Genomic DNA, 18800 nt, shown 5'->3' with positions numbered 1-18800 from the left:
AGGGCGGGACTTGATGTTATCCACTGGGAATTGAGAAACTGAGGTACATAGGATCAATTTTGATTGATTAAATTGGCATGTTTCCACAAATGCTTTGAAATATGATTAAAATAGTTATGCAAACAGCTTGAACTACATCTTATTTGGAATAAAATCAATAGTTGTACGATGTCAGTCCACGTAAACAGCCAATTCTAGGAGAATATTCCACTTGAAACAATTATCACTCAACTTGTAAACACAGGCGATAATACTTAAATTAGTTCATCGATCATATATACAATCATCCTTAAACAAAGCTGAAATATATTGATAAATGTTTAAATATTTCCAATGCATTTACATATATATTCACTTTACATTATAGTGATTTCTTTTTTCCATTTTCAATTGCTAGTAATGCTGCAGTCAAATACAAAAGTATATTCAGAGGAATTCTGCCTCTGATAAACGTCTGCGTAGGGAAGAGCACTTGGAAGAGAGCTGCACAGCTAGATGAACAGAATCACTATCATGAGGAAATGAGACAGTCGTCATGGTCGTCAAATTTGGCGGATAACCAATCAGCTACTCGCTTGGAACTTTAACAGTGTGATAAATATAAAGTAAAGAGATTCTGGCTGTTTTCTTGAATGTTATACATACATGGGGTGAAAACATTGACAAAGCGTCTGGAAGTCATCCGTTTTCAATGAAAGTTGGCGAAAAAATGGAAGCAGTTGTAAATAAAGAAAAACAGAAGTAGTAAACTGGATAAAATCCATTAAAAGCAACCGCAGGTGTCGCCACACTGAAGACGAGCGCTTAAAGTATTTTTCTCAAGCACAAAACCACAGGATTTAGAGTCTGATAAAGGTATCAGAGGCACGCTCAGCAGAGTATACGGGTGAGTTTCACATTGTCGTCATCTTCGTCGCCATTTCCAGGTTACAAAAATAACTTAATTAAAAAGCTGATAAGAAAGGCCTAATATAATACAACCGTATGGGCGTGTGGCTGTGGATACAGCTGTGCGGATGCAAGCGGGAGTGTGTGTGTTTGTGTGTGTCTGGCGGAGAGCGTAATACCAGAGTGTGTGCCTGATGGCTACAGTAGTGTGAGGTTGGCTATCAGGACGTCCACGACTGCATGTTGCGGAGCATGGCCTCGAAGCGCTGCATGCTGGGAGCCTGAGCGTGGGTCAGCTGGTCGCTCAGCCGGCTGTACAGGCTGAAGGACTTGAGCTCCAGCCAGATGAAGCCGAAGCGGTCGCCGTCGAACAGGACGAACAGACCCGGCGTGCGCTCTGGACTCGTGAAGCCGTGGCCAGCGATCAAGCCTGTTCCATAAAAACTGAAGGAAGGAAAGAAAATCCAGATTTGAATAAAACTATTTAAAATGATTGCCTCGATTTAATTCATACTAATTAATATTATTAATTTAATAATTATATTTATAAAGTTAATTATATTTATTACATTTTAAATCATTTTCAAGTGTACTTTATATTAATGTTTTATATATATATAAAATATTTCATATAATAATTAACTTTTACAATTTACATTTATTTAAATATTTAATTTATTCGAATTTTTTTGGGGGGGTAGCATTTCTGTATAGAAATATATAATATAATATACTTATGTCATATAAATAAAATTGTATATTGTAAATACATAAAATAACAATATAGAATTATTCAGTTTAACAGATTATTCAAATATTACATATAAATTATAATAATATATTATCTAAAAATGTATATAATAATATACTAAGTAATATACATTTTTAATTTAATTAAACTTAATACATTTTGAATCATTTTCTTTTCCATTTTCTATTATTTTTATATGGGCTATAATAATTATCCATTAACAATAAAAAAATAAAATTGGTATATAAGTTGATATTATAATAATATAATTTGTCATAAATAATATTTATTTTGTATAGACAAAATAAAAATATAAAGTTATTCACTTTAACAAATTAAAATTGTAAATTGATTTTAATAGTTTAATTCGCCTATTTTTAATCAAATATAAGTATTTACAATATATAAATATAATAAAATGAATAATAAATGAATCAATATTATTAAACTAAAATGTACATTAACTTTAAAATGTAAATTAAGTTCATATATTGGTGCATGCCTGAATTAATAATCCTTATATAATGTTTAGAATATTTAATGTTTAAGATTAAATGAAATTAGAAATTAGAGGCTCTCTGACTCTTACATTTAGATAAGGGTACCACGAACTTAGTCATTTTACTATTTCGATATGTTATCACTGTAAAGCTGCTTTGAAACAGTCTATAATGTTAAAAGTGCCATATAAATGAAGGTGACTTGACTATCTTATTTCCATACGTGTATGTATGTTTTGTATCATGTATTTCTCTTCTGTAAACACTGTTTTAAAAGGTGCTTTATAAATAAATCTTTACTTACTTACTCAGGATACGGCACTCACCACATCTTGCAGGTGCGAGGGTACACTTCATTACGGGCCATGACTCCCAGAGGCAGCACAAAAGGCTGAGGTTCAGGTTCTCCCGACTCGACCCCCTCCGCTCCAGCAGGGGGCGCTGAATCTGAGCCCTCCGCCCCCTCTGCAGCCTCTGCTGGGGTGTTCTGGCCCTGTGAACCGCCCTGGGCCTCCTCGTGCACCCCCCGCACCTCCTCGTGCACCCCCCGCACCAGACGAGACAGCTCTTCCATGTTGCGCTGGGTCTCCAGGTCTGGTAGACGCACCGGCCGGTTCAGGTCTATTTCTAACGTCAGCTGACCTGCTGGCACATTGGGATCCCCCTAGAAAACAAACAAGTGAGGTGATCAACAAGCAAAATAAAACATAATGTAGATGTTGTTCGAACCTTAGCTTGAACCTTTGTAAAGTTTAAGAGCTGGACACTTTGGGGAAAATATGATATTTATGTTATTTATTCATTTATTATGTATTATTCGGTTTAGAAACAATATGGAAACATAAAAGTGAACACTGTAAATACGGTGCTTGTATTGGAGGCCTTCATTTCACACATTTAAGCATTGAATACTTGAGTTGAAAACATTTCAGACATAATTTCAGACAAAAAGAGAGAGAGAGAGAGAGAGAGAGAGAGAGAGAGAGAGAGAGAGAGAGAGAGAGAGAGAGAGAGAGAGAGAGAGAGAGAGAGAGAGAGAGAGAGAGAGAGAGAGAGAGAGATTTACATTTATAAAAATTTACATTAACACCTGATTGTACACCTACTGGTAAAATCTGGTAGCACTGGCACTCAACTTTTTCTCCTGATATTCCTGAATGTGAAAGGTCAAATTTCCAACTATTGAAATTCCAACTATCGAGCCACTAATATTGTGGAAAAATAATGATAAATATAATTCTTAGAATTATAAATAATTATGTTTTTATTATTACTTATGAAAAATAATAAACAATAATGTTTAAATCAATTTATTTATTTTTTATATGCAAATATTACATTTAACAAATACTAACAAATAATTTATTAATTGTATTTAAATGTTTTATTTCTTATGTCTAATCTAATATGTATATGTATATATATATGTATATATATATATATATATATATATATGTAACAATAACAACATAATAATGATTATTAACTATTAAACTTATAAACTATGATAATGTATAGAAATATATTATTTAAATGTTAAAATGTAGTAAAAATGCTTAACTTTGTTTTTATATTTTTTTAAATAAATTATTCAGAATTGAATAGGCTACATTATTATTTATATAAAATTACTGTTTATTATTATTTAAATTATAAACCATTCATAATAACTTTTTAAAAATACTATTACTTTAGATAATATTATTAGTAGTAGAAGTATGAAAAACAGCATTTTGAAAGATTTTTATATATATATATATATATAACATTTTTTACTATTTTTAATGTTTTTGAAAGAAGTCTCTTATGCTCATCAAGCCTGCAGTTAAAAAAACAAAAACAAAAAAAACAACAGTAATATTATGAAATATTATTACAATTTAAAATAATGGTTCTCTTTTTTAATATACTTTAAAATGTATTTTATTTTTGTGATGCAAAGCTGAATTTTCATCAGCAAGTACTCCAGTCTTTGGTGTCTTATGATCCTTCAGAAATCATTCTAATATGATGATTTGATACTCAGTAATTATCAATGATGGAAACAGTTGTGCTGTTTAATATATTTTTTATAACCTGAGATACTTTTTTCAGGATTATTTGATGAATAAAAAGTTTTAAAAAGAACTGTATTTATTTAGAATAGAAATCTTTTGTAACAATATACACTACCGTTCAAAAGTTTGGGAACAATAACTATTTTTTTTTTAAGAAATTAGTACTTTAATTCAACAAGGATGCGTTAAATTGATAAAAGGTGATGGTAACGATTTACATTGTTAGAAATGTTTTTATTTTGAATAAATGCTGTTTTTATAAATAAATGCTGTTAACGTTTTACTCATCAATGAATCCTGAAAAAAGTATTCCAAAAATATATATTAAACAGCACAACTGTTTCCATCATTGATAATTACTGAGTATCAAATCAGCATATTAGAATGATTTCTGAAGGATCATAAGACACCAAAGACTGGAGTACTTGCTGATGAAAATTCAGCTTTGCATCACAAAAATAAATTACATATTAAAATATATTAAAAAAGAGAACCATTATTTTAAATTGTAATAATATTTCATAATATTACTGTTTTTTTTTTTTTTTTTTTTTTTTTTTTTTAACTGCAGGCTTGATGAGCATAAGAGACTTCTTTCAAAAACATTAAAAATAGTAATGTTTCCAAACTTTTGACTGGTACTGTATAACAAAATGTCATAAAAAAACAAAATCCTACAACTACTTCCCTACTATATTACAGGTGGAAAATAGTGTGTGACAAAAGAGGCATGTCTGAATTCACAGTCCTCATAAAAGAGTAGGCAAAAAGGGTGAGTGTTTTATAATTGTAAGGTGAGGCGGCGTAACTGACGCTGGTATGTCACATGAGAGTGACAACATGCCAAATATAGTACGTCCAGATTACATTCGTCCAACACACATTCATACTATATAGAACAAACTTTCTTAGCGGTTGTGCAGTAATTACCTGACGCAGCCTTAGTGTGTCAACAGCTTGTGCTAATTCAAACTTTATGCCCAGAAACTTGAATCTTCAATATGTTTCCATGCTTAGAGTCAACAATAAATTAACAACAAATACAATTTCCTCCTGTGATGATTGCCTGCCATCATGACAGCTATACCTCTGGATATCAAACTCACAGTAAGTTTGGTGGCTTTGGCCTTGGAGCCATGGAAGCTCAGCATGATGATCTCCAGGCCGTGACTGCCATACGTCCCTTTGAAGAGGCCCGGCTGCAGGAGGTCTGAGGGGAGGCACGGGGGCAGATAGATCCGCCGGTATGTCAGGCAATTACTGAAACCAACAAACATGTATTTAAAACACACGAAACACATCTGACAGGAAACGTAACTGGGGAGATGAAAGTGTTAGTTGCTACACAGAGAATTTTTAGGGGGGGAAAAGAGGACATGAAGAAGACTTGCTCGTATTGGCTGGTGTAAATGAACTTCATGAGGATCAACTCCTGCATGTGCTCGTGGAAAATGTCCTCCAGCGTTCGTCCCCATTCCTCCTCCAACCACGTTCTGAATTCCTGCACAAGCACACGGATGAGGTACGCCATATTTACATACATGTTGTGTGATATGAAGAAATAAAAGAGGGTATGCATAATTACAAGTAACTAACCCTAACAGTAATTACATGCAGTTAATTCATATTACTCAGTACTTATTTGAGTAAGTACAATGTAACCGTCACCTTAAAATAAAGTGTAACCGATTATTATTGTAAAAATATGAGTATTGTAACTCGTACTGTAAAATAAAAAATCAAGAGTTTTTAAAGAAAATATTATTTTACAGTACAACTGTAAAATTACATTACTAATGGTAAGTATTCAGTATTTGTCATCATATAGGTAATTTAACTCTTCCCCTCCATTGACGAGTTCTCGACTTTAATGAGTAAACGCTTCCCTGCCATTGACGAGATTTAACAGCTTTCTGTGTTTTCACTATTAAACGGTAGGAGGCGCTGTGACACATCTTCTGAACGAGTGCAGTGTCTCCAGATCAAAACACAGGCAAAGAAGCAGCAGAAACGAGCAATTTTATATGTAAGCAGATGCATATGTAAAATAATGCAATCATCAACATTAAACAGCATATAAATCAAAACTGCCTTATGTTTCTTTCTTTGCTTTGTGCTTCGAAGTGCTTGAAAAGGTGGGAAGCACTTGAAAGCCCTTTGAAAAGTGCTGGAATTTCACTCTCAAAAGAAACCTACAGTTTTCAGCCACAATACCATGATTACATTTAGCATTGCTACATTAAATCCACGGTGAATGTCGGTGATTTGTGGATTGAAAAGCCTTCTATAACTTGTTCGTTCAGGGCACAATGTTTCTCCTGGTTTCAAGGTCAGCGCTATTTGATCTGATATCTGTGGTTTATAACAGAATTCTGTGCCGAATTTGAATGCTTCTCACTGGATCTCGCTGCAATGTTATTAACAGGGTTTTTCACTGGATCTCCCAGCACTGTGTAGTAACAGTGTCGCATGATCGAGATCGGCCTGTAAGTACCAGTTCTGAGTTTGCGCTGGTTTCTTTTCACTTTTGTTTAGTTTGCCGTTTGATGTTTCTCATATGCAACAGAAATGAATGCACCGGCAAGAAAAAAGGTAGCATAATGTGAACATTTGGTCACAGTCTGGAGCCCTGGAATATGCAATCTGGTGCATATATTTAGCAAAATGCTGCTTTTTTTTAGCTGACTAACAAGTTTTTGGACATTAATTGATTTTCTGAGGTAACATTATGTTATGTTGTTTACAAGCTGTTTTAATGATGTCTTTCCGTGGTTGAAATCGAGTGATCAAATGTGATATGATATGGATTTTTAAGTTGTACTTGATCTTTAAACATACCTTCTGATGTTCATTCATTTTCATTTTGTGAAGTAGTAAAACGGAAGATATCAGTTCACATGTATATCTATATTTTTTACCCAACAATATTAATGTTTAAGTCTTAATTATGTCTTAAGTGTTGAACCATAAAACTTTAATTTTGACAGGTTTCTGTAAATATAAATCTGTTGGACCAGCACCAGTTTCCTACTGTACCTCTTGCCTTCCTCCAGGCATCCGATGGTGATCGGTCTGGTTGCATTTGGTGGAAAATTCATCTTTCTTCACAGTCTGGAAAAAAAGGTCAATTTTTTGTAAAAACTGTGGCAAAATTTGTCCATTATTTTATTTTATTATGGTACATTTTACCTGAATGTCTCCTTTATGAGGGCCCTTGTGTCCGTACATACATTCTACTGTGGCTTTGTTTTTCTCCCACATATGTATACGGAAAAGGGGCCGTCTACGCATGGGGTCCTCCACACGAGGATCATGGGGTGGTAAATACATCCAGCCTATGATGAATAGACCATCAACCTAAAATTATCAAAGCAAGAAAGAGTTACACATCTAAAATATGGTACACTTGTCACTTGTACATTTAACTGTGTGTGGTCATATATATATTGTACTATAATATTGTACTATAATTGTATTTGATTCAGAGGTTTTTTTTTAATAAATTAGTTTCACTTGTCCGACAGTCCCTTGTAAAAGGTAGTACACTTATGCATTTCACTTTTACACATATTCACTTTTTATAGAAACAATATACTTTCAAAAAATATACTTACAGTAAGTGTGAAATAATTGTTATGTTTACAGACAATTAGACAATGTTAATTTGCAATTCAGTTAAAATGTATTAGTTTCAATTTAAATTAAATTTAGAGTGCTTTTTTACCAACTTATTTGGGACTCAAGTACATCTTTATTTATAATTTCATAAGCCGCGTTTCCATTAAAGATTTGCGCAAAACTTTTGCCATTTTTTCTAAATATTGATTAAAAACTATAGCGAAATGACGGCGTTTCCATTAACCGATGTTATGTGATTAAAACGTCATTTTTTCTGTTTCCATTGCAGTTTTGCGAAATATTTCTTTTTCGAATTGCCTGAAAAACCACCTCATGCGAGCGTCAAAACTTTTTTACGTTTTTGCAAAATTGACGCGTTTCCATTGAGCGTATTTTCAATTCGCAATTTCAATTTGCGCAATTTGAAGGGTAATGGAAACGCGGCTATAGTTGTATTGTCCATGGTTAAAGTGTAGATCAATAAAACAATGATTTAAAAACTATTTTAAAGTAAAACTTTTAACTTGACTGACAAGTCGACTTTTTAAAAGTGTACTTAAGTGTGTTAAGAAACAAAGTCATAAAAGTCTACTCTCTTTAAGTGGCCTTTATTTCATTAATATTATATTATCTGCAAGTATAATTTCAAATTTTAATCTTTTTTTGTTTGTGATCTTAGTCTTACCACCACATTCAGCAGTCCTCCATAGGGGCCGATATCAGGCTGCCAGAGACCCAGGATGTGTCTATAGGGATGTAACACTAGAAAACAAATACAAATCATGACATTTGTGTGTCACAAATATGCATACAACACAGAACAAACCCAGAAGAACGTTAGATGGGGTGATATCACCGCAAGGGCATTTCTGCATGAACTCATGAATTCATGTTGAGTGTGTGAGTATATGCAACTTTTTTTGCCATGCAACTTGGAAACCAAATAAAAAATTCCTGGAGTTAGAGGGCTAAAACTTATCCATGTTTGGTCACTTTTAATTCATCTGCATCTCACACAGTCAGCTGATGTTAGCGCAGCCCTTGCCATCCTGTGTCTATCACACACGCATGCAGGACACACACATGCAAAGGCGCTCAGCAGAAGCCGCCCTTGTGCTGCTATTAGATCAATTTGTCCCAAACAAGGCAGTGTCCCAATATGCATACTATCCAAACTAAATAAGTTCCAAATCGGTACATTGCAAAAAATAGCCAAAGATACAGGAAGTATTATTTCCAGTGGAATAATATATGCTTGTAGCTAATATTAACCACAAATCCTTGTGCTACAGAAAACTAAAAAAAAAAAAAAAGGCAGGAAATGTAATGCTAAACCACAATTTAAATATATATAAAAAGTAATAATGTGTCTTAGTGTAATGAATTTAAATAGATGAATGAATAATGTAACAAGGTTACAACATGTATGATGGTAATAAGTCCAGGGAACTACACTGCGACCAAAATGGTCGCATATGCGACCTTTTGAAATGCCATTGCGACCAAAATTTTTAATGGGTCGCAAATGTATCACTGATTATTTTTGTACCTATGTTTTAGGCAATGTGCTATGATTTACTACGAGCATTTATTAAAACAGAAATGTGTATTTTAAGAATACGTTTTATAACGTGCTCTGAGCATTCAACACATCAAGTTGGCTTCAGCCCCGCGACCGTTACTTAGATTAAAACGTACCATTGTATCTGCGCGACTCGCGAGCTCTCTCTCTCTCACTAATACGGACGCGCGCGCGCACACAGATAGAAGATAATTGTAAAATGAAAATTGACGGGCTATAGTTTAAATTTTGTTCTTGCTTGGGTTTTTTTCTGTCAAAATGTCGGAAAGCATATTGTATTATCCATCCGTGTTTTTAAAATTCGTTAAATGACGGACGTTTTACAACACAGCCCTCGTTATATGTCGGATTCGTCAAACTTAGCCTACTACTTGATATTATTTTTAGAATAAGTGATTCGTTATGCTATTATTGGACTCCATTCTATTCATTGTCAACTGTTTTATATAAATATGTTTGTATGGCTAACATTTATGCAGCTAATGCCTGTCCTGTTTAAAATGTGCAATGTTCAAATGCAAAGACAGCACGTCACAAATAGAAGTCCCTTTCCCTGTGCTATTTAGTGTCATATTTGGTTATTGGAATAATAAATTAAGTAGCCTATCTTTATTGTACACCTGTTTTTTTTTTTTTGTTGTTGGTGTTTTTTTTTTTTCCTTTGTTTTTTTTACTGTTTTCTAGGGGTTTCTTAATTTTAGACCAGCACACATTATATGCAATGCAATGCAATATAATGCATGTGTGTCCGATGTGTGACATATTTTGCACACAGGTAAAGGTGCCCAACACAAGTCATTTCTAAAGTGTAAAAAAAAAAAAAAAAAAAAAATGTTTTGGAAAATTTCTCTTTATTTGATTATCAGTCAATTTGTTTTCTATACAGAGATATCGATATCGGCCATAACAGCAATATTAATATCGGTTATTATCGGTATCGGCCACAATTTTCACATCGGTGCATCACTACTTAAGAGTTCAGGAGTCTGCCCATCTGTGCCAACCATAGCATGTTGAAATCCATTTTGCACTTTGTTGTGTACTGTATTGGGTCGCAATTTGTTGTGTACTGTATCTGATCTTCTATTGCAGTAAATCTATCCCAACCAATGTTAAAGAAAACAAAAACAAGAAGGCATGTGCTTTAAAAGATGGCAAGTAAAATAAAAAGCACATCTGTATGCAATACAGTTTCATTATTGTTCATTATTATTCAGAGCGGCTTACTATAAACAATTTGTGCGACCAAATCATGTTTTGCGCCAGTAACTGAAAAAGTTAGTAGCGCAAGTGCCACCAGTGGAAAAGGTTAGTGTAGTTCCCTGAAGTCAGTCGGTCATGATAGCGGTGACTACACACTTAAAAGTATGCACTTTCCCATCACCAGTGAAGTAAACACTTTTAGTGCGCAGTAGAACTATGCAAACTGGGATTCAGCCTTAAAGGAATGTTCCATGTTCAAAATAAGTTAAGAATCTGTGACACACTGTTGAATAACTACAACTAAAACTATTAAAAATTGTTTTTGGCTATTGAAATACTCTCCTTAATTCAAAATGTTGCCTTGGCAACTAACTAAAATTACGATTCTGAACTGCCCGAAATGAGTCTTCAGTAATTCCAGTCTCATTTCCTGCACAAACCTGTGTAGGTTTGTAACAAATTTGCATAATGCTAGCCTGTGGTCTCCATTGGCTGCCCGCAAACAACATCTGCTTTCACCCACCCTTAAATCTCATTTAATATGTACGTACGACAAACTAAATAAAAACATACTACTTAGAAACCTCCTGCTCAAGGGGCCATCTGATTAGACCAATCACAATAGACTGGGTCATCTGACCAATCAGAACAAATGAGAAAAAAAAGAGGTGATGCTGCAATATATGTTATTTTGGATGCATTTAAACCTATTGTAGGAGACCTTAAAACTAAATAAGGAACCTTTAGAATAACATAATAGGCACTTTAATTATTTTTATATTTTGTTGATGGATATCATGTTCCGACAGTTTAACTTGCAATGAACCTGGAACAAAACATCATTAGCAAAGAGCATCTTCAACCAGCACCTTCACAGGCAGTGATTTGGATCCCCCACCACAAAGCCTTCTCACACAAACAGTACATACAGTGTGTGTACACGTCCCGATAGTCCATATGCTCATAATCAGGGAGGAGCTTCATAAAGCGTCCCGACTTCACCTGCGGGTTCACACCTGGAGAGGTACGCAGGTGAGTGCGCCACAGGAAGAGAGGAGAGGCAAAGGAGGACAATAGCTGACAGTGTGAGAATGACACTCGCATACGCAAGTGAAAATTAATGTTTATATTAATTAATGTTATATCTTATATTAATGTTTAATTTTCCTATAAGCACTAAGCATGCATGGTTTCACCTGCTGAAATATTTTTGGTTTAAACCAACATAGTTACTAAAGTTAAACAAACCACCCAAACAAAGTTGGTTTAACTGACCATAAATCTGTCTTTCGTGAACTAAAGTAAACGTAAAATGCATTGAGAAAAATGACATGACAAATGGCATGGAATGAGGTGGAGCAACAGCATTACATTAACAGATCTGTTTTTTGTTGAAAATTCTACATGGCATTTAGAAAGAAAGACATTAGGTTCTAGATGCTGCAGTCTGCAGGGATTTGTCAGGAATCAGGATTTTTGCAGATCACTAGGTTGATTATAGTTGATTACCTGTTTGACCAAACAATGGCAGACGGGAGTTCCAGTGTTTACTAAAACTAAAACTTTTACAAATCGTAAATTTAAATAATGCTGATATAATATGAAACATTTGTACTACATGAAAATCTTAAACTAAAAAGAACTTGAAACAAAATGTAGAAATGTTGCTTTGGCTACGAACTGTAATAAAATACGTAGAAGTACTAAAATTAATAAAAGAAACTGAAATAAGACTAAATGAAAGCTATATAGACGAAAATCACAACAGACTGTCCATCTGTTAAAGAAAATGACAAAAGCACATAACAAAATTACTCAAATTTAAACCATACTAAAAAACTGAAAAACAGAAAATGTGTAAAAACTTGTGTATTTACAGATTTATTCACCCAAAAATGAAAATGTACTTGCCCGCATATCATTCCAAACCTGTAAAATTTTCGTTTATCTTCGGAACACAAATGAAGATATATTTAATGAAATCCGAGATATTTTTGTCCCTTCATTGACAGCTACACAACTACAACTTTCACACTTCAAAAACTTCATAACGAGATCGTAAAACTAACTAATCAATATGAATTGAGCGGTTTAGTCCACATTCTCCATAGAGACACGATCGCTTTATACGAACAGATTTAGGCTTTTATTCACATTTAAACATAGCCTGGCTCCGCCCTCCTGCGTACTTCCGCTCAATTTTATTTCCCTTCAGTACTACGTCTGGGATTGTGGTGTATTCTTTGGTTTTCTCCGGCCAAATTTTTGGCGGCCCAATCAGCGAACAGAGGGAGTGGCTGAGAACGATGACGTTGATGTCGTGCGTTAGTTTGAGTTGTAGGGTTACGTCACGACCAAAGGTTAGCGATTGGTTATGGCAGATCCAGAGTGACTCTGGGCAGATTCTGACTCTGGTTCTTGCTGAAGCTCAAACGTGCTGCGTAACTCGAGAGTGAACCTCATTGGTTCTCGCACGTCAAGCGAACATGCTTGAGCTTCTGTTTATCACAACTGATGTGTGCGTTGATGAATGTTTATATGTGAATAAAAGCCTAAATTAAATCTCTTCATCATATAAAGTGATCGAGTCTCTTCAGAAAATTTGGACTAAACCGCTCAAATCATATGGACTAGTTTTACGATCTCTTTATAGCCTGGGTTTCCCCATGCTGCCTCGATTTTATTCCCGCTGCTAGGCAACCTGGACACCATGGACCAGATTTTCCCCTCAAAAAGGAACCAATCACAGAACGGGAAGGGAGCAGCAAGACGATGACGACGTCTATGCGACACACCGAAGCAGTTTGTTCATATCTTATGGGTCCAACATGGCAGCAGATGCGAAGTTACCTTTCGATGCAGCCTTAGATAGTGTTCTAAGTAGTTCAGAACGCAAGTTTATTTCGTCTTCATCCTCGTCGAATTTCTGTCGCTCTACATACGTCATCTGGTATAACTGAAACGATTGGCTATGAGCTACGTACAGGCGCATTTGATAGACATTCGTATCGCCCAATAAACGGCTCTGGGCATTCGTAAACCACGCCTCAAATACGAGAAAATGAACATGTGGTTCCCAGACCACGTCTCAATGAGAAAGAGGTCTGACGTTAGCCAGGCTAATCTCTTTATGAAATTTTTGACGAATAAAATTGGTAGTTGCATAGCTTTCTTTCAATGAAAGGACAGAAATCGCTCAGATTTCATTAAAATATCTTCTTTTGTGTTCCGAACATGAACAAAAGTCTAACAGGTTTGGAAGTAAATGATGACAGAATGTTCATTTTTGGGGGAACTATCCTTAAATTACCTAAAATTCATTGGGACTGGCGAAATAGGAGGCTTTTGTGGTTACAGTAGATTTACTTACGTTTCACATACAGATCTCGGCTCGACATACCCACAGTCTCCATCTTCCGCAGGTCATCCCTCATCCCGAATTCTGAAAGAAGAGGGAAAACAAATAAAACAATCATCTAGACCAAAAACATGTCAACTAACTTACTGGTCTATTTAGTATCGTACATTTCAGAATAAAATTGAATGCACATAGTTCCTGTGCAAACTTTTAAGCAGATGATCAACATAAGTTTATAGTATTCTGTCCCACTGTACTCTATTCAACTTTATTCTATTATTGCAGTGGTGTTAGGGCCCGTTAAACAGATGGTTGTGTAATAACTGTAATAACTGAGATAAGACAAGTGACACCCGCACAGGTTCACATATCAGCACACAGTCCCAGACTAAAAGGCATGTTTGAGCTGGAAGCGACTTGCACAGACACATCTTAAAATATGTGCTATTGTTTTGTTTCAAGATGCACACCAGTTTCTCTTTTTCTTTAAATGTGAACTAAAGCCTAATCCTGGCATTATCTAAGCCATGTCTGTGAATCCAGACCCTGAATATTTTATCAGGACTTTCCCCACCAACAGTTTTGGCCAATCGCTTGACTTATGCACCAGTCCAGTGTGTACATCATGCATTTCATTCCATAGCAACACACTGACAGGCAAACACATTAAAGTAAAATACATGAATTTTTACTACGTGTGCATATGAAATATCTCAAGAAGTAGCCTATCTAGACAGCCTTTTAAAGGGGTCCTTGATTATGATTTCTTTTTTTAAGTTTAGTTAGTGAGTAATGTTGCTGTTTGAGCATAAACAGGCTGCTTTAGAGAAGAGGAAGAGTTGTTATCTAATCTCTAATCTAATTTATCTAATCTCTGTTTTTTTACACCTCAAGAAAGCTTTCTACTAAGGCTGACGAACTTAAGAGGTTAAAATGTATTTTTAACTCTGTTCCTGAACATTAAACGTCCTGTGCTTGTAAAGTCTGTGCTTGAAATCTGTTCAGCACAATCCTCTTGTTCGATGACACTGTCAGGGTCTGAATCGGGCTCGAAATGGTTTAATATTTGTATTAATGTTGGTGTCATACTATAAAAAAATAAACATATAAGATTTTCTAAAAGAAAAAAATTATTTGAATGACTCTATAAGTGATTACATGTGAGTGTACACAACTCAATCATTATGTGAGACGGTCAAAATATGTAAAAAAAAATATGACGTTTTAGTCACAATGTTAAAAAAAGGTCATTTCTGTTTCTGTTATATCGTTTTCTGATCATATGAAATGAAAGGAAAATGTTTTTCAAATATTGTATAAATAATAAATAATTACAAATAAGAAATAATAATTATTTTTTGTAATAATTTAATTAATTAATAATAATAATAAAAGATTATAAAAAACTCCTTACAACATCTATTTTTTCAGGAATGTCAGGTTTTATACACACACCTACACACACTCACATACAAATATGAGTGTTGTTCAAGTATCAACAAAATATGTTGATCCAGGATCACGTCTCACTTATCAAATTTGACAATTTCTGGTTGATTACACCACCAAAACATTTCTGACTTTAGGTCCCAAAAAAAAAAAAAAAAATCAAATTAATGTTTTGATTGAAAAACAACAACAACATGCTCATCATAGATGTCCATTCAAGTCATTATCTGTTAGAATTACATTTTTAATGTAGTTTTGAATAAAATTATAAATCCAGGCAAAACAATGACCGTCATGGCACAAGACTCATTTACACATACGTGTGTGTGTGTGTGTGTGTGTGTGTGTGTGTGTGTGTGTGTGTGTGTGTGTGTGTGTGTGTGTGTGTGTGTGTGTGTTGTTTATGAGTCGGTGTCATAATATAGCCTACACATCTGTGTGTGTGTGTGTGTGTGTGTGTGTGTGTGTGTGTGTGTGTGTGTTGTGTTTGTGTTTATGAGTCGGTGCCACTTCATATATGTCGACTGAAAAGAAGAAAGCCACAATATAGAACCCAAATGGTTTTCCACATCATTACCCTCTGTGCATCTTCTCCTCCAGATTGTTTCCGTGTTCAGAATCTGCCTGATTTTCTTGCACACCAGCGCCAGGTTGGGCAGCGCAGTGCCAGGCAGAGAAGAGAAGATCTGCACCAGAAGCTCCGGCGGAAGATCCAGCAGTGACTGCGGGTGTGGAGGCCCAGCAGAGCCCGCAGAACCGCAGAGTCCCCCGGCTGCGCTAGGCCCCGCGCCGCGCCTATTCTGACAGCTGCTGCTGCCATTGGGCTCGTCTTTCATTTTGCCCACGACCCTCTCCTCTTCCTCTTCCTCGTCCATGTCCACCTCGGAGTCGCTGTTCGGATCCTGGCTGTGCCTCTGGCGCCTCCGGCACCGCCGCGACTGACCCACTCCACAGAGCCTGGCACACACCGCCATCTGTAGCAACATTACGTCATCATCACCGCACAACCACTGCTGTCAGTCAGTCACCTGTTCTGCAGAGCTCCTCCGGGGCGTGCGTGTGCGTGCGCGTGCACGTGCCTGGGCGTCTTCACGTGACGCCTTGCACTGTTGACGTCATTGGTTACAGAAGGTTAGCAAGAATATTTACATTAAACATATATATTTTTTAAATATTTAAAGCTAGGTTTAAAAGCAATGACAAAAATATATATATTAAAAAGAAATAATATTTTTCTCGTGATATTTTGTTTCGAAAAACCGCATGCTAGCGACATCTGCTGGTCAAAATGTGCGCAAATTTGTGATTAGCAGAAATGTAAACATTGGGGAGGAAATCAAGATTATAACTTCGTATGTAGTACCGGTCAAAAGTTTGGAAACATAATTATTTTTTATGTTTTTGAAAGAAGTCTCTTATCCTCATCAAGCCTGCATTTATTTGATCAAAAATACAGAAAAAAAACTGTTATATTGTGAAATATTATTACAATTTAAAATAACGATTTTCTATTTGAATATACTTTAAAATGTAATTTGTTCCTTTGATGTAAAGCTGAACATTCAGCATCGTTACTCCAGTCTTCAGTGTCACTTGATCCTTCAGAAATCAGACGATTGGATTTCAACTAAGTTATAACAAAAGTAAACACTAAAGCAGTTAACAGGTTATAACAATGTAGATATCAGTTTTAAATTGTTAAAACGCATTCGTTGTTTTTGTGTGTTATTTGGTCAGCGAAATAAAATTGATGAGATTGAGATTGAGACCGAATGGGATTAAAAGTACTGTACAATTATTATCCTGTAGGGGGCGCTGTCGGCTAAAAAAAAGTAAAAAAAACAAACAAAAAAAAAACACGAATAACAATTCGTGAATTTTTATTTATTATTTATTTTACTTTCACTGGATAAGTTTGTTTGTCAAAATGTGTTGTTATAATATAAAACACATTACCGTTTAAATAATTACTAAAGTGATTACTGCACATTGATTAAAATATCCTGCCACCACAAACGACTGTAATTGGTCAATCGTCCTCAACTAACTCTTGATGACTCATCAGCGCTGAGAAAAGTAACACAACTGTGCACTCCAGTTTTAACAGCCTAATTATATCATTTCTGCCTGTCGAGTGAGTCAGCAACATATGTCAAAACAAATATTGCATCACAATAAGTGTAATTGTGATTTTCAAAACATTTGGTAACTAAATAGAATTTTATGAAGTTTAGAGACAACATGTTACAATGTTTACATTGTACAATGACTGGTAGGATACAGTTTTTATTATTGCTTGACAAAAATTTCAAGATTTCAATTCCATTCTTGTGATTTGATTCCGATTTTGATTCAATATTGACTAATTTGGATACATGTTTATTTAAAATGTTATTTAGAGGGCCCAATCTGCTGGTATTATTAAAGGTTAAAAATAACAAATTAAATTAAATATAATGTAGTTTTTGTTATAATAACAATTATTTAATGACATAAGTAAAAATATAATAAATGTGTAATATAGTGCTCAGCAAAATCTCCTCTCTAGCTATTTTTTCTATTCAGTTAACATGCTATGGTCATTAAATGGCTTTCCTGAGGTAAATGTAACGTTATGTGACATAATTGTTCTCCTACTGTTATATTGACCTCTTTCTGTGGTTGAAAAACACTAATTGTTCGATATTATGTATACTTTCGGTAAGTTGTACTGCATCTTTAAATAAAAAGTAACAGATGATCGGTTCACGTGCTCTTGAACTGAGGCGCTCAGCGATCTGTCACGTCACATTTACAAGCGCCAAACGTATTTTTGTCTGAATTTCGTAATAAAATTGACGGAATCTAAGAGCTGAGAATTAGTTTAATATTAAAAGTACCTCTTTGCTCCGCAATTTTTTTGTGCGTGAGAAAATGGATGTGTGTCGTGAGAGCGTGTGAAAAGTGTCAATTGCGTGAGTCTCACGCTCAATGCGTGAGAGTTGGCAGCCCTGGCCTGTTTCCGTAGCAACGAGGAACAAACATTTACATTGACATTGGTTTATTCAGACAGACAACTTAATTTCAACAGTTAAGTTAACAAACGGAAGACTCACCTGTGCTGCAATATGGTAAACTACTTTATTTGATCTATATTTTTGTTCAATTATTCGTACAAATTATATCCTCCTGGGACCCAAGAATAGACTTTTGTCCACTGTACAGTAGTGGACATAATGGCTGTGTCCAAATTCAGGGTCTACATCCTCCTTAGGATCCTTCCTACCCGGTTGAAGGAGGAGGGGTCCTCCGACGACCGCAAAGCCCGGAAGTCGACAGCCTACCCTTCTTTCACATATTTTCAGAGGAGAAAGGCCGCGAAATTTAAAAATACTACTGTTACTGTGTCACGAAA

The 18800-nt window shown here is 35.1% G+C and overlaps 1 protein-coding gene across 5 annotated transcripts in view; it reads right to left on the bottom strand.

The window, feature by feature from the left end:
- fbxo31 (F-box protein 31) overlaps positions 1–16493 on the bottom strand; it is an 81049-nt gene extending 64556 nt beyond the window's left edge. Inside the window, exons 1-10 of one of the 5 annotated variants that reach the window (XR_014029367.1) lie at positions 15984–16493; positions 13970–14041; positions 11529–11615; positions 8500–8576; positions 7386–7553; positions 7233–7307; positions 5588–5697; positions 5303–5456; positions 2466–2803; positions 1068–1332 (exon numbers count right to left, since the gene is read on the bottom strand). Coding sequence is in view for 4 of the 5 variants with exons in the window: in XM_081355661.1 (XP_081211787.1) it covers positions 1110–1332; positions 2466–2803; positions 5303–5456; positions 5588–5697; positions 7233–7307; positions 7386–7553; positions 8500–8576; positions 11529–11615; positions 13970–14041; positions 15984–16392 (1713 nt within the window). In the remaining variant the exon portion in view is untranslated. Of the gene's footprint in view, positions 1–285; positions 1333–2465; positions 2804–5302; positions 5457–5587; positions 5698–7232; positions 7308–7385; positions 7554–8499; positions 8577–11528; positions 11616–13969; positions 14042–15983 lie in introns of those variants that run through there. The other 4 variants (XM_081355661.1, XM_081355660.1, XM_081355663.1 and 1 more) reach the window with 4 other exon arrangements.
- Between the last annotated feature and the right edge of the window lie 2307 nt (positions 16494–18800).

This window comes from Scardinius erythrophthalmus (assembly GCF_964197995.2).
Source record: "Scardinius erythrophthalmus genome assembly, chromosome: 24".
Lineage (NCBI taxonomy): Eukaryota > Metazoa > Chordata > Actinopteri > Cypriniformes > Leuciscidae > Scardinius > Scardinius erythrophthalmus.
Note: the sequence above shows the minus strand (reverse complement) of the source record. Positions and strands in the feature narration are given on the sequence as shown.